Below are 13697 nucleotides of genomic sequence, written 5' to 3' on the forward strand. Positions count from 1 at the left end.
GTGTTAGTTGCTCAGCCGTGTCCAGCTCTTTACGACCCCATGGTCTGTAGTCCACCAGGCTCCTCTGTCCACGGGATTCTCCAGGCAAGAATACTGGAGGGGGTTACTATTCCCTTCTCCAGAGTATCTTCCTGACCCAGGGATCAAACCCTGGTCTCCTATATTGAGGGCACATTCTTTGCCATCTGGGCCACCAGGGAAGCCCGTAAGGCTTTGTGTTTTTGTTCCTAGGCCGGAGACTTCCGGAGTGCGTATCCTATCCCTTCCTTAGTGGATCTTCCCAACCCAGGAACCGTAGCGAGGCCTCCTGCATTGCAGGCGGGTTCTCTACCAACTGAGTTATGAAGGAAGCCCATACGATATTATTACCCAACCGAGAAAAATATACAAATACATTATACATTTTGGTAAACCATCATTAAATATAGATTCTTACTTTTGTTGGAAATACCGAATACAAGTGGGCTTTGGAGTTTTGGGGTGATATTCACTAACTTGGCTGTGGCGGGTCTTAGCTGTGGCACTCAGGCCCTTCGATCAGACCTTTAGCTGCAGAATGTAGAATCTTTTAGTCGTGGCAAGTGGAATCTAGTTCCTGGACTAGAGATTGAACTCAGGCCCCCAGCATTGGGAGCTCGGAGTCTTAGCCACTGGCCCACTGGGGAGGTCCCTGACTCTAAGGATAGTGGAATGAATGGGGCTGGTTTATCATCCTCCCCTTCCCCACCAAGAAGGACATGTATCTGTGAATAGAACCTACCTATTAATAGAAAGAGCTGGTAAACCTCTTCGTTTTTCAAGCCCATTCTTTGTTTTTATGGGTGTAAGCTTCGAGGAACGCCGTTTGAATACTGAGAATGAGGCAGCGGAAGTTTTGTTACAGGAATGTTACTCAGCTCCGGATTTCTGAGTTATATTCTGAAATCACATTAAAAAAACTACACAAACCTAACTACACCTGCCATCTGTCTCCACTAGGCGTTCTTTCACCTATGTTGAAAGCAACGGATTGGAAAAGCGATTTGCAAAAGGGTTAGCTCCCCAGGCATTAGTGTCTAATGCGGCCCAAGAATTTCCTATCGTATCTTTTGGTAACCCAGTGGTTTTGATATCCCAGGACAATGCCTAGGGGTGTGCAGGTAAAGTGGCTCTTTGGGGAAAATAGGAAGAAGCAAGCAAGCAAGCGGGACAGAAAGCTCTGCTTTGTAACTTGTGCTCATTTCTATGGTGTAAATCCTTCCACTGGGGCCAATTTCAAGCTACCAGCTTGACTTCACCGACACGGAGTTGGGAAGAGACCATGCTCCCCGCGGTCATGGCAAGGCCGCCGGCACAGGGCGCAAAGCCTCACAGCCAGACTCCAGAAGGGACGGCTGTGCGCGCCTGTTTTATGGGCTGCTGCAGGTGATCGTGAAGGGAGGGTGGGAGAGGAGAGCTGGCCTGACCTCAGGGCTGTCTAGGACAGAGAACACCCCAGGACGCCCAAGAACGTGGATTCCTCCCATCACCCCAAGCCGGCCTACCCCTCGCACAGGCTGTGCCCCGAGGCTCCCGTGTGCGGCCGATTGAAGGACGCTGATGGGGAAGCAAGGCCCAGGAGGGGCCAGGCTGCGGCTCAAACCCTGCCTCTGCAGTTCACGAGGTTTGAGGACTTGGGTATATTGTCTAGGAGTCTGTTTTTGCCTATAAAATAGAAGCCAACACCCACCTTCCAAGGTCCTGAGAACCCGGGCGGGCAGCCAGCAGAGGCTCGACAGCTGGATGCTGCCACCAGGGCCCGACCAGCTGAGTTGGAGGGAAGAGACTTGGAGGACTGAGGCCTGTCTAGGGTAGCAGTACCACAGGGAAACACAGGCGCCCTGATGTGAGACTTGGACCATAAATAAGACTGAGCACCGAAGCATTAGTTATTTCGAACGGTGGTGCTGGAGAAGACTCAACAGTCCCTTGGTCTACGAGATCCAACCAGTCCATCCTAAAGAAAACCAATCCTGAATACTCACTGGACTGATGCTGAAGCTGAAGCGCCAGTACTTTGGCCACCTGATCCAAAGAGCTGACTCACTGGAAAAGACCCTGATGCTGGGAAAGACTGAGAGCAGAAGGGGACGACAGAGGATGAGATGGTTGGATGGCCTCACTGGCTCAATGGACGTGAGTCTGAGCAAAGTCAGGGAGATAGCGGAGGACACGGAAGCCTAGCGTGCTGCACTCTGGCGACTGAACGACAGCAGGCGCCCAGCTATTTAAGGTTTTTGTGTTCCAAAGCAAGTGACTGCTTTGGTTATCTTAAAACACTCACTTCAAACCGTAACTTTTAGATTCTTTCTCCCCCTTCCATACAATCTTACGCAACACAGAGGCTGGGATCTTCGCTTGGTGTGAAGGAACACAGCCAGTAGGCACAATGGGTTCCTCCAGAAGTAGAACTCAGGGCTGGTCCACCTTGGGCCACGCCAGGAGGGTGAGTAACCAAGAAATAAAGCCTCCTTCTAAGGCGGCTTCTCCAGAGGGACAGATGCATAGACTGAGCCCCCAGGGCTTTAGGCTCCCAGTGGCTCTGCTGGCTTGTTAAGAAGTTCTTTGAAAGATGCAGCAAAATCACATTACTACATTACAAACACTTCCAGGGCACAATACCTTACATGGTACTTTATTTTTCTTCACAATATTAACTGGACGGACAAGGAGAGTTGAGTGGCAGCGTGGCTCTCCCCAACAACACAAAGAAAACCTGATGATATTCAACACTGGCCAGCTAGAGACTTACTTTATCTTATCTAAAGCTCACTTAGCAGGTGTGTATACAGTGTTGCAGAATGTCGGCCACCCCTAAGAAATATCCATCTTACAAACAGCCCATGGAAGGGAGAAGTGTGAACATCTTGAGAACAAAAGCTGCCAATACAAAACCACTTTTCACACATTTTTTTTTATTGAAATGAAAATAATCTCAGTAATTCAAAACAAAAGCAAAACTTGGTCAAAAACTTAAGAAGATAGTATAATAAAAACAGTCTTCCTCCAGAGAAATGTGATCAGCTATCACACCTTCAAACTCTACCCGAGAGGCAAAAACAATGAAGTGAGCTGGCTGGAAGGCCCACTGCAGATTCCCTAAAAGGTTTAGGAATACACAGTTACTAATACACTATAGTCATATTTAGTAACAGGCCTGGATCTTTTGATTAAGCCTTTCCATCTTCCACAAGTGTTTCTGTCTGCTGAGCTTACCTTGGGACCCAAAACAACCTTGTCATCAATAGGATATGTATTTGCTTTCAGTGATTTTCCTGGGGTGGTTATGATGAATTGGGGCAATACCATTCATACTCCATGGGCTTCCTTTCCGCCCCGGGAGATGCGTATTCCATGGCTGTCTAATGCTAGTCTTATGAGCACAGACATGGAGCTGAATGATTCTCTGGGTAAGGATAAGGGACTTGTACTGTTCTTACTTACCCAGTTCAGTCTCACTTTCCCATGCCTACCCCCTGTATTGTGCACAATAAAGCATTTAGAAATAGATGTCCCGACCAACCAGAAAATTAACCATCCCACTGGTTAAAAATTGCAGATTTATTGTTTGAATAGCCATTAGACATATGCAGGCTTGAAATTCATCCCATTGACGGCAGATGTCTCGAATCTTGGCTCATCTGCATTGTCATACAGAGCTGGACTCTGGGCTGTTCTGTTGTCTGTAGAAGCTAAATATACCGCAGAACTTAAAAGTGTTTCTTGTTTGTTGCATAAAGTCTTTCCCGGAGGGATCACACTGATCCTTGTGAAACTCTCACTTGGTTCTATTTCATATCCTACAGTCCTGGCTATTCTGAAAGACTCCACACCCTGATCCAATCTTGAGAATGTTTTGCTCATTTGAAAATTCTTCCTCCCACCCCTGCAACAAATGTCCTTTGTCTCATAATAATAATAATTAAAAAAATCCCTGGGAAGATTCAAATTGAGTAACAATAAAGATCTGACTGGAATGTTCATAAGCCTCACAAGGTACAATTGTATTTCTGAAGAAGTGTGTAGCCACAGTTGTCTGGGCTGCAAAAGACACCACCGAATAAGATCAGAATAGAATTTCAACTGACTCCCTGATTTCCTTAGACTGGCTTATATTTCAAGCCCTTCCTGTTTTTTTTCTGATAGAAGAGGTGTACATTACTAACTATAAGTGATAAGGAAGTATGAAAACAGCCGCTACCTTTAAAGTATAATTGAAATTAGAATTTAAGTTCACATGTATAAATTTGTCGCTTTAGCATAAGTTTAATTCCAAAACAATTTGCAATTCATCCCATAGATCCTTGATGAGAAAAAGCCAGACATGTATCGGGACTGCCCTACATACTTAAGTTTAACCCTACTTATTAAAACTTCTCTTGATTTACAGTCACTTCCTAATTTCTCACATTGGGCCAGGACTAGGTCTTTAAATGATAAGCATAAACATGTACCAGTGAAACAGAAGTCACATCTAAATGGAAGGTCATATCTGAGTAGGCAGAGATAAGTGGGCTGGGGCAGAGGATGTTGGGTTTTGGCTTGAACCATAGCAAAGTGCTTCCTTCTTTCAGAATGTGACTTTAATCCAAATCTCAAGCCCGTAAGACTTTTCAGCCACTGTACAATCTGAGATGAGCTGTTTGCTGCAGATGATGCGACTTGTCATCTTGATCCCTCTTTCGGGCTCTCTGCGCAGCAAGGGCTTGGGAGGACCCAGGAGGTTCTTGGGTGCTTCGCTCCTGTGGGTTTTTTTAGAGCCCTTGAACTCCATTTGGGGAGTGTACATGTTCTGTTGAACCCTGACCTGGGTGGCCTGTGTACCACGCTGAGGGCAGTTCTGGTGTGAATCCCTCCTCCACATCAAATAGGTAGGAATTCAGTCTCTGCTGTCCAACTCAAGATAACTGAGAAAACGTAAAAAGGGAGGAGGGAAAACAGTGACCAGCCCAGGCTTCTATATACATTCATGGCTCCTAACACTTTTAACAACAAGAAAAATGCAATTTCAACTACTCTTAGCGATAATATTTTGCTTAAAAATTAGAATCATTCAAAGGTCTGATCTCTTCGAGAGAGTGCAGCCATAATACTGTACAGTTCTGGGGTCAGGTAGCCAGGAACACTTATCATGAAAACCAGATAATGGAATCCCACAGCAAAAGGAAACCAGCCTGAAATTAGCCTCTATGACCTCTTTTATATACACATTTTTAGAATACTCTGCAAATCTCAATTTGAACAATGACAACAACAACAATAACCAAAGACAAACAAGTTTTATATTAAAAACGTCCGTGCTCTTCATGGTCACTTCTAAAGCAGCTTGGAGGAGCTCGCCACTTGGCGTGCACTGCAAACCGACTCCGTTACAACATCTTGGCAGGATAGCAGCACAGCATTTGATATTCCATATTCATCACTTTTGACAGTGTAAACCTTTCATAAGATAACATTTTGCTTAAAGATTAGAATCATTCAAAGGTCTGATCGTCTTGTTCCCTGAGGCCCGCCAGGGAGGTCTGGCTTCACACCATGGGTTTCCTGCTTTCTCCGTGTGGGGCCTAACTGCCACCGAATTTCAGGAGAGCTTGAGGATGGCCTGGAGAAGGACCCTGGAAGGGGAGCTAGAGGGCTCTAAATAGGTTTCCATGGAAACAGGCCCCAGAAACCATCTTTAAGGGTCAAACCATCAGAGCCAGAATTTAATCCCCTGGTCATTTTCCATCTGGATTTCCAAGTGAATGAACCTCATGGGTTTAATCAAACATGTATGCACTCTTAAATGATGTGAGTTAAATTCTGATTTGGCCACGACAGGTGAGCCTAAAGGAAAAGGGTTGAAGGGACAACAGATACTGTCCCTCACGATCAACATTCTGCTGACATGGAAGTGGATGTAGATTGGTTGACACAAAGTGGTTGAGTGGCCGGCAAGCTCCAGGATTTCTCAGGGAGCTGAGAACTAGGGCTTGTCTCACCTCCTCAGAAATGCTTTTAAAGAATTAAGAGCCAAAAATATCTAAAGGGAAAAATGATCATTTTGCTAACAGTTAGTGTAGAGGGCATAACTAAATACATTTTTTTAAAAAAGATGCTGAGATGCATGTATCTTTTTTTTTTTAAAGCAGCTTTCGAAATATTAACCACAGCATTAAACATTGAACACAAGTGCATTCCAAAGTTGATACAGATAAATGGTATACAGATAAATGTTATAATGCAATAATGCCACAGTTATTCCACATATGTCTCAAGGCTGAGTCTAAACTTGAAAAAAAATATTTTGTAGTTCATGAGCTGGAGATTTTTCTTCTTTTGCTACTCCTCTAGCATTCCCCTGGAGAAGGAAATGGCACCCACTCCAGTATTCTTGCCTGGAGAATCCCATGGACGGAGGAGCTTGGTGGGCTACAGTCCAGGGGTCGCGAAGAGTCGGACACGACTGAGGGATTCACTTCCCTTCACTAGCGTCTCCCAGGACTGACTTTCCTCTTTTCCTTTTCTCACGCCCCAGGATACACGGATAACCCCCAGGATACACGGATAACCCCCGCAGTCCACACCCGGAGCTTCCCTGCCCGCCGCTACCCCCTTCCCTCTCTGTCAGGCTTTTCATATAAAACCAAACTACACTGACAAGATAATGCTTTACATCCTAATTCCACAGACGCAGGTCAGTTAATCCATTATACGCTTCCTTTAGGATTTACGACTCTCCCCAAAGTCTTTCAAAATCTCCCTTGAAGCGGCGCAGCGCACGAGGCCCGCGCGTCCCCGGCGCCCGCGCCCCCCCACCGCCTCGGCTTCCTCCGCCCGGGGCGGCCGCCCGCTCCGTCTCCTCCAGCGGCGGCGCGGCGCACGGGCCCGGGGCGCGCGTGTCTCCGGGGCGGCCCGCGGCCCTCGCCCCCGCCTGCGTCCTCCATGGAGCCGCAGCCCCCGCTGCGCTCCAGGCGGCGCGGGGCCTGCCCCGGGCCCAGGCTCCTGCCTTCTCTGCCGGCCGCCCGCGGACACGTGGCCCGTTTCCAGGCTGGGCGCCAGGGCGAGGCCCCAGGCCAGCCGAGGCGGAGAAGCCGGCGCTCGGGGCGCCTGGTGCCGGAGACGTCGCCGAACAGGCCCGCGGCCGCGCGGTCCCCAGGATTCCGCATCCTACGCAGACAGAGCCAGGCCGGGATTCGGCGGGGGAGCGAGTCCAAAACGCGTGAAGAAGCACATGAGGGCTTAAGGTACTGGATGATATTGTGTGAATTGCTAAGATGCTTCTCGGCACAATCGGTAGCTTAAAAAAATACTTTCCTATGGTTTAAGGGCATTTTCCCCGTCACGGTCCTTTGGGGTGGAGGTCTTGGCAAATACGAAGTCCAAATAGACCAAAAGCTCAAACGTTTTTGGTCCAGTCAGTGGGACAGAGTAAACAGAACTTACGTGTAGTAGAGTGTCTTAGGGAGCAGTAGGTGCTAGCGGGAGAAATGAAAGCGCAGAAGCAGTCGGGATGCTGGAGGCTTGCAGTTTGAGCCAGCATGGACGTTCGTGCTAGTGTGAGCTGCGATTGTTTCTTCTTCCAACCTGGTGTGGACCATATGCGCGGTGCCCTTCTTCAGGCCAGGAAGGCAGGCCTCCCCTCGGAGCACCTTCCCTCTGAGAACACAACCTCCAGGCACCCCCCCCCCCACACACACACAAAGCAAATGAACACCTTCTGCCTAACCTCCAACAGCCAGAAACCCGGCTTCTGGAACAGTCAGACTCTTTGTCACTTTGCGTTTCAGCTGGTTGAGTCACTCCAGCCAACAGTATGGAACAAAAATCTGTGTTTACAGGCACAAGAGAGCCAGGTAGAGCCATCCAGGTGGGGCTTAGTAATTCGTGGCGGGGTTTCCAAAGAGGAGATTCAACAGGACTGTGTTAAATAAATAAATCTTATTTTTCTCAATAATGTAAAAAATAAATTGCATTTTCCTTTGGCAGTAAGTAGCTGATTCAACGTTGAGCCTGAAAGCTGTTTGTGGTGGTGTTGGTGGTGGTTGGTTGGTTGGTTTTTTTTTCTTTTTAAGAGTCTACAGCTTCGCTTCAGCGGTGCAGCAGTGCCAATGCGGATTATTTCTACTGCTTTCACGAACCTTTTGCATATTTGTTGGTGGCAGGCCTGTGGACTTCACTTATGGCCCAGATAGGCACCCAGGGTGATGCAAGCGCCCACCAGGGCCAGACTGAGCAGTGCCTTCAGAGACAGCCAGGAGAAATCAAACAGGGGCCGCATGCTAGGGCCATACAGCTCCACAAAGGCATCCTGCAGAGGGGGAGAGGGCAGGAGAAAAAGAGTGTTAGAGTATTAAATGTTTCCTGTTACTATAACAAAAAAAGTGCCAGCGCAGTGCCAGCCGACCGGGGGAGAGGCATCTGAAGTGCCTTGCACCTTCAGAAGGGTGAGGGCAAAGGTCAAATGTGCTTTGGGGATAATGATTTCAGACCCACTCTTTTCACTTTCATTCAGGACATACTTATTGAGACCTTACACACACACCAGGCACAGCAGAGACTCAGCCATGAGTGAAGCAGACCAAAAGCTCAAACGTCTCTGATCCAGTGAAATGGGACAGACAGTGAACAAAACTTGGATGCATCGTAGAGTGTATTAGAGAGCCGTAACTGCTAACGGCAGAAATGAAAGGGCAGAAGCAGTAGAAATACTGGAGGCTTTGCAGTTTTAGCGAGCATGGACATTCGTAAAACTAATTTAAAAAGAAACCCCAACTACTCCTTTCCTGAATGCTTGCTCTAGGCCAGGCACTTGTAGCGAATCCCTGACATGCATTATCTTCTTTATTCTTCACACCCATCTTAAAGGGCCCTTTACTTTGTTCTTGTGCTGTAAGAAAAGAGCCGAGACCATTGAATGCTCATTTCTCAGATTTGCTGGGGACGATCAGACTCTGTGTTTGGACCCAGTGAGCATTTGGATAACTCTGTCTGAATATATGGGCTTCCTGGCTGACCCAGGTGGTAGAGGATATGTCTGCAGTGCTGGAGACACAGGTCAGTCCTCAGGTCAGGAAGATCCCCTAGGGGAGGGCATGGCAACCCACTCCAGCATTCTTGCCTGGAAAATCCCATGGACAGAGGAGCCTGGCGGGCTGCAGTCGTTTGGGTCACACAGAGTCGGGCTGGCCTGAAGCAGCTGAGCGTGGATGCATGCCCGTCTGAATATGTAAAGCAGCGAGTGGAGTGTTTTTCCCTTGGTGGATTAATCAGGTATGAAGGGGAAAACAAGACATAGTTCCAGTTAGCCCCCCAAACCTGGAATTAGCACACAGTTTCACTAAGGGAGACGGCGCATACAGAGGTCCAGCCTCACTGTGTGAGGAGCGGCTGATGATGCTGACCACGCTTTTGTCTGTCTGGGGCGAGTATTCAGTAGAGGGATCAGGTGTTATTTTTGTCTCCCCAGTGCTGTGCATGGTCTTAGTACATGTAGGTGTTTGAGAAATGTTTGTTCAGTTAATGATTAAGGTTTTCTAACATCAAACATTGGTTTGAATTCTGTATTTGGCCTAATACATTACCCAGATACTCTGCCTGTTTGAAATTATTCCTTTTACATACAACCACCTCTGGAAATCTTGGCAGTAATCTTGAAGGTGAACATTTAAGGCATCATTAAGGGGAACTTCCTGTGTTATTAAGTATAAATGTGCACAATTATTTTTCATGACTACATAATTTTCCACCACGTATATTTATATATCTGTATCTGTGCTGTACTTTATTTAACCAATTCTTTTTACTTTTTAAATTATTTTTAATTGGAGGATAATTGCTTTACAACGCAGTACTGATTTCTGCTAAACAACATACAACTGCTCAAATATTCCCTCCCTCTGGAGCCCCTTTCTCCTCCCCCATCCCTCCCCTCTAGGTCATCAAAGGGTGCCAGGCTGGGCTCCCTGCGTTATAGACCAGCGATTTGTAAATTCTTATCTATGCATTTGGATTTAGGTTTTGTTTTTGTTTTGAGACAAATTCCCAGAGTTGATCAAAATTGCTTCCCACAGTCCTGAAGGGTTTGTGCTGAGCTATCCTCACTCTCTCACTGCCCCAGTGACCTTGGCACCTTTTACAAAAAGCAGACAAGAGGGAATTCCCTGGCAGTCCAGTGGTTAAGACTCTGCACTTTGACTGCCGAGAGTATGGGTTCAGTCCCTGGTTGTGGAACTTAAGATACCACAGGCTGTGCAGCCAGAAAAACATGAAAACAAGAACTAAACAGACAGAACCCCACAAAGGCAGACAAGGGTTTAGGGTGGTGCGTCTCACTGGGGGTGGTCCTGACCCCCCCCCCCCCCGCCATGACATGTCTTTGGTGGTCATGGTCTGGGGGAGAGGGTGCTGCTGGCATCCGATGGCAGAGACCATAGGTGCTCTCCACTGCCCCGCGCGGGACAGGACGGCCCCAGCACAAGAATCATCCCCCCCAAGTGCCAGTGGTGCTGAGACTGAGAAGCCTTGTGAAGAAAGGTCCAGAAGAAACGCCACAATCACAGCCCTCAGAAGACCCAGATGGTCGATCTAGTGTGTCCATAGCTTTGGTCAAATTAGCGCCAGATGAGTTAGCTAGCCGGGACAAGGAACTGCTCCCCTACACGTGGGTGACCTCTACCTTCAGAGGTACTGGATTAACTTCTACCAGGAGAGGGCGCAAGGGTTTTCTTCTTCCTTAATCTATTGTTAAACAGTTTTCTGAGTTTGAGTCTTAGCAAAGCAAGGCAATAGACATAAATAGCACATGTGCTTAGCGCCCTAGGCCCAGAGCTGAGCTGACAACCACGGCTGTTCGTCAGGACACCGACCTTCGCTACATGTCGGGGGGTAAACGGGGCAGGAAGGAGTCAGGACCGGTATAGAGAAACTTGCCTCTTGCAGAGTGCACCCCCGGACCCCACAGACACAGGAGCAGACATCTAACAGCCCTCCCCTCCGTGCTGGTTTCTCTAACGGCGGGAAGGCTGGAACCCCCATACACCAGCCAAAGGCACCCGGACTCCTCGGAAGGGCGCACTGGGCGGTAGGCACTTCAGTTCCATGTCGTGAGGGTCGGCGGCTGGGCCCTGAGTCCCTTTAGTTATCAATGGAGGTGTCTGTGGCGGGATATGGAAGAGACTAAGGCCTCAGCCACCTGACCCTTCCAGACCAGGCGCCCCCCTCGGGAGACAGGGGAAGCAGGGAGACTCGGGCCGCTCTGCCTGGTGTCGACCCCCCCGGGCGGACGAGACGCCTCTCCCAGTACCCCAGCCCTGGGCCGGAAGACCTCCCTGCCCAGCCTCAGCCGCTTGTATAAATAACTGTGCTTCACGGCCCATTTCTGATGTGCATTACAAAGAAAGAAATCATTTCTGAAGTGGGATGAGCTAACATAGCATCTCTTAACCCAAAGCATGGGCACGGAGGGATCTGGGAACGAGCCCTGAGCTCAAGGGAGGAGGTCTGTGTGGAATCCTAGCTTTGACATTTTATTGCCTGTGACCTTGAACAAATTACCCGAGGCTGAGCTTCATTTATCTCACCCATAAAACTGGTTGTTGTGAAGATAAACGTAGGTGACTCGGGCCATTTGTAAACGTGGCCCCGAGCGTGAACTAGAGGAAACATCACCCGGCTCTCTGGTCTGTCCTCTTGCTAACCTGCTGTGATCCTCCTCAAACTGCCCTAGCCTCCAGGCGGTCTGCTGAGCCTGCTAATTTCCAGAAACAAGCGGCCAGCTCCCTCTAAGGTGTCAGCTCTTGGTTCTCAAGATAGTTGATGATTTCTAAAGAAATCGTGAATTCAGACGTACACACATGATGTGTTCTGGCGGAAAATTGGAAGCGATAACACACGCCCAGCTCTACTTCCTCATAGATTATTAAGTCAGGCTGTAGGGCCGAGAGGCATCATTTAATGCGCGACCCCCCCCCCCCCCCCGCCCCTGAGATGGAATCTACCCCATAATCTGCCCGTCTATGATTCTAAAGTGCAGAGCAGAGCCTGTGGTTTCAGGAGTGAAGCTCCGAAAGCTATTTTCACGGGGGAGTCTTCTTGCTTTCTCAAACATCCTGATCAGGGTGATTTCCGAAGTCTGTTTGAACAGTCTGTCATTATTTGTTTAAGTCTGAAAGCTGTTTTAAATAAACACATGCTCATTCTATGTATTAGAAGCAACAGAGAGGGAAGAAGAAAGCCCGGGCCGTCGTCACATGATTTGGACAAAGCCCCCGCCTGTATGTTCAGGGTGCACGCAGCACCTGGTTGTGTTGGGACTGGCCAGGGCTCTGCCCGACCTCAGGGATGGGCACGGCAGGTCTCCAGGGGAGGGCCCCTTCTCCTTCTGTTAGCCCCCAACTTCAGAGGGGAGGCAGGCAGCGCCCCAGCTCTGGAGGCCCTTTTGCAGACAGCTTCCCCACAGACTTCCCATTCAGAGGCCACAGATGGCTGGAGTCTGAGTTCCAGCAGCGCCGACCTCAGAGGAGCAGGGCAGCTAATGCCCCAAGCCCAGGCCCTGGCTGCAGGGCTGGGAGTCGGCCAGGGAGGTGTGGACGGACCAGGTAGGAACAGACAGCTCAAGTCAGCGAAGGTGGGAGGAGGGGGTCAGAGTGTCCTGTCCCTGCCCTGGGACCACTCAGCCCCATCCCTCCCGCCCCCATCCCCGCCACACCTCCCTCAAGGCAGCCCACTCTCCATCCCTCCCTCAAGGCAGCCCACTCTCCAAGATTTTCCTTTCCCCTTCAGGTCCTTCAAAAAGTTTTATTTAAACCTGATTCCGAATAAAATGAGATTTAAAAACCAATGAATCAGAATGGCAAGAACTGAAGAAGACCACTGAGTTCCACTGAAAAGGATGGTGTGGGGGTGGGGGCAGGAGCCCAGAAACCCTCACACAGCTCAGGGGCTCTCAGGAGCAGGTAAGCGGAGAGGCCGTTCATGTTTGGAAATGCGCAACAGAAGCTTTAAAAATATTGCTCATGTGTTAGCGATTCTACTTCTAATTATCTTGAAAACAATTAATAAAACTTTAAAACAAAAATATCTGAAAATATGATAGTGAGTATGTTATGGTTTAGTCGCTCAGTCGTGTCTGACTCTTTGTGACCCTGTGGACTGTAGCCCGCCGGGTTCCCCCATCCATGGGATTGCCCAGGCAAGAACACTGGAGTGGGCTGCCATTCCCTTCTCCAGGGGATCCTCCTGATCCAGGGATCGAACCCACACCTCCTGTGTTGGCAGGTGGGTTCTCTACCACTGACCCGCCAGGGAAGCCCACTGGAATATGGATCAGTCACTAAAACTTGTGCCCTGTATTTACTGGCAAGGGAAGATGTCCCCAGCATAACACTGAGTGAAACAGCGCAGCAGCCTCTGCCAGTCCAGGCTCCCGCTGGCTCTTAGCACTCACAGGGAAATGGAACGGTGACCTTGGTCGGCTATAAACAGATGGGAAACTCAGGCACGTTCCAGTCTTGGAGCTGACTGTGGATGCCTTATGTGATCATGGCAGAGCCTCGGTGGGGAAGCCGTCCTGCCCTTGAGTAGATCCTGGCCTAGAGAATGGACTCGTGTGCTTCCACGTGCGTGTGAAACTCAGCTAGATGGAGGCCTGCCGCCGTTTCTGCTCTGCACCGAGCAGAAGCAGGGAGAAAATCAGATGG

The 13697-nt window shown here is 49.0% G+C and overlaps 1 protein-coding gene across 1 annotated transcript in view; it reads right to left on the minus strand.

Annotated features, from left to right (window-relative positions):
* Window positions 1-2916: 2916 nt before the first annotated feature.
* BCL2 (BCL2 apoptosis regulator) overlaps window positions 2917-13697 on the minus strand; it is a 198425-nt gene continuing 187644 nt past the window's right edge. The window contains exon 2 of the mRNA XM_012103831.5: window positions 2917-8308. Coding sequence (XP_011959221.3) covers window positions 8174-8308 — 135 coding nt within the window. The 3' untranslated portion in view covers window positions 2917-8173. The remainder of the gene's footprint in view (window positions 8309-13697) is intronic.

Source organism: Ovis aries, chromosome 23 (genome assembly GCF_016772045.2).
Source record: "Ovis aries strain OAR_USU_Benz2616 breed Rambouillet chromosome 23, ARS-UI_Ramb_v3.0, whole genome shotgun sequence".
Lineage (NCBI taxonomy): Eukaryota > Metazoa > Chordata > Mammalia > Artiodactyla > Bovidae > Ovis > Ovis aries.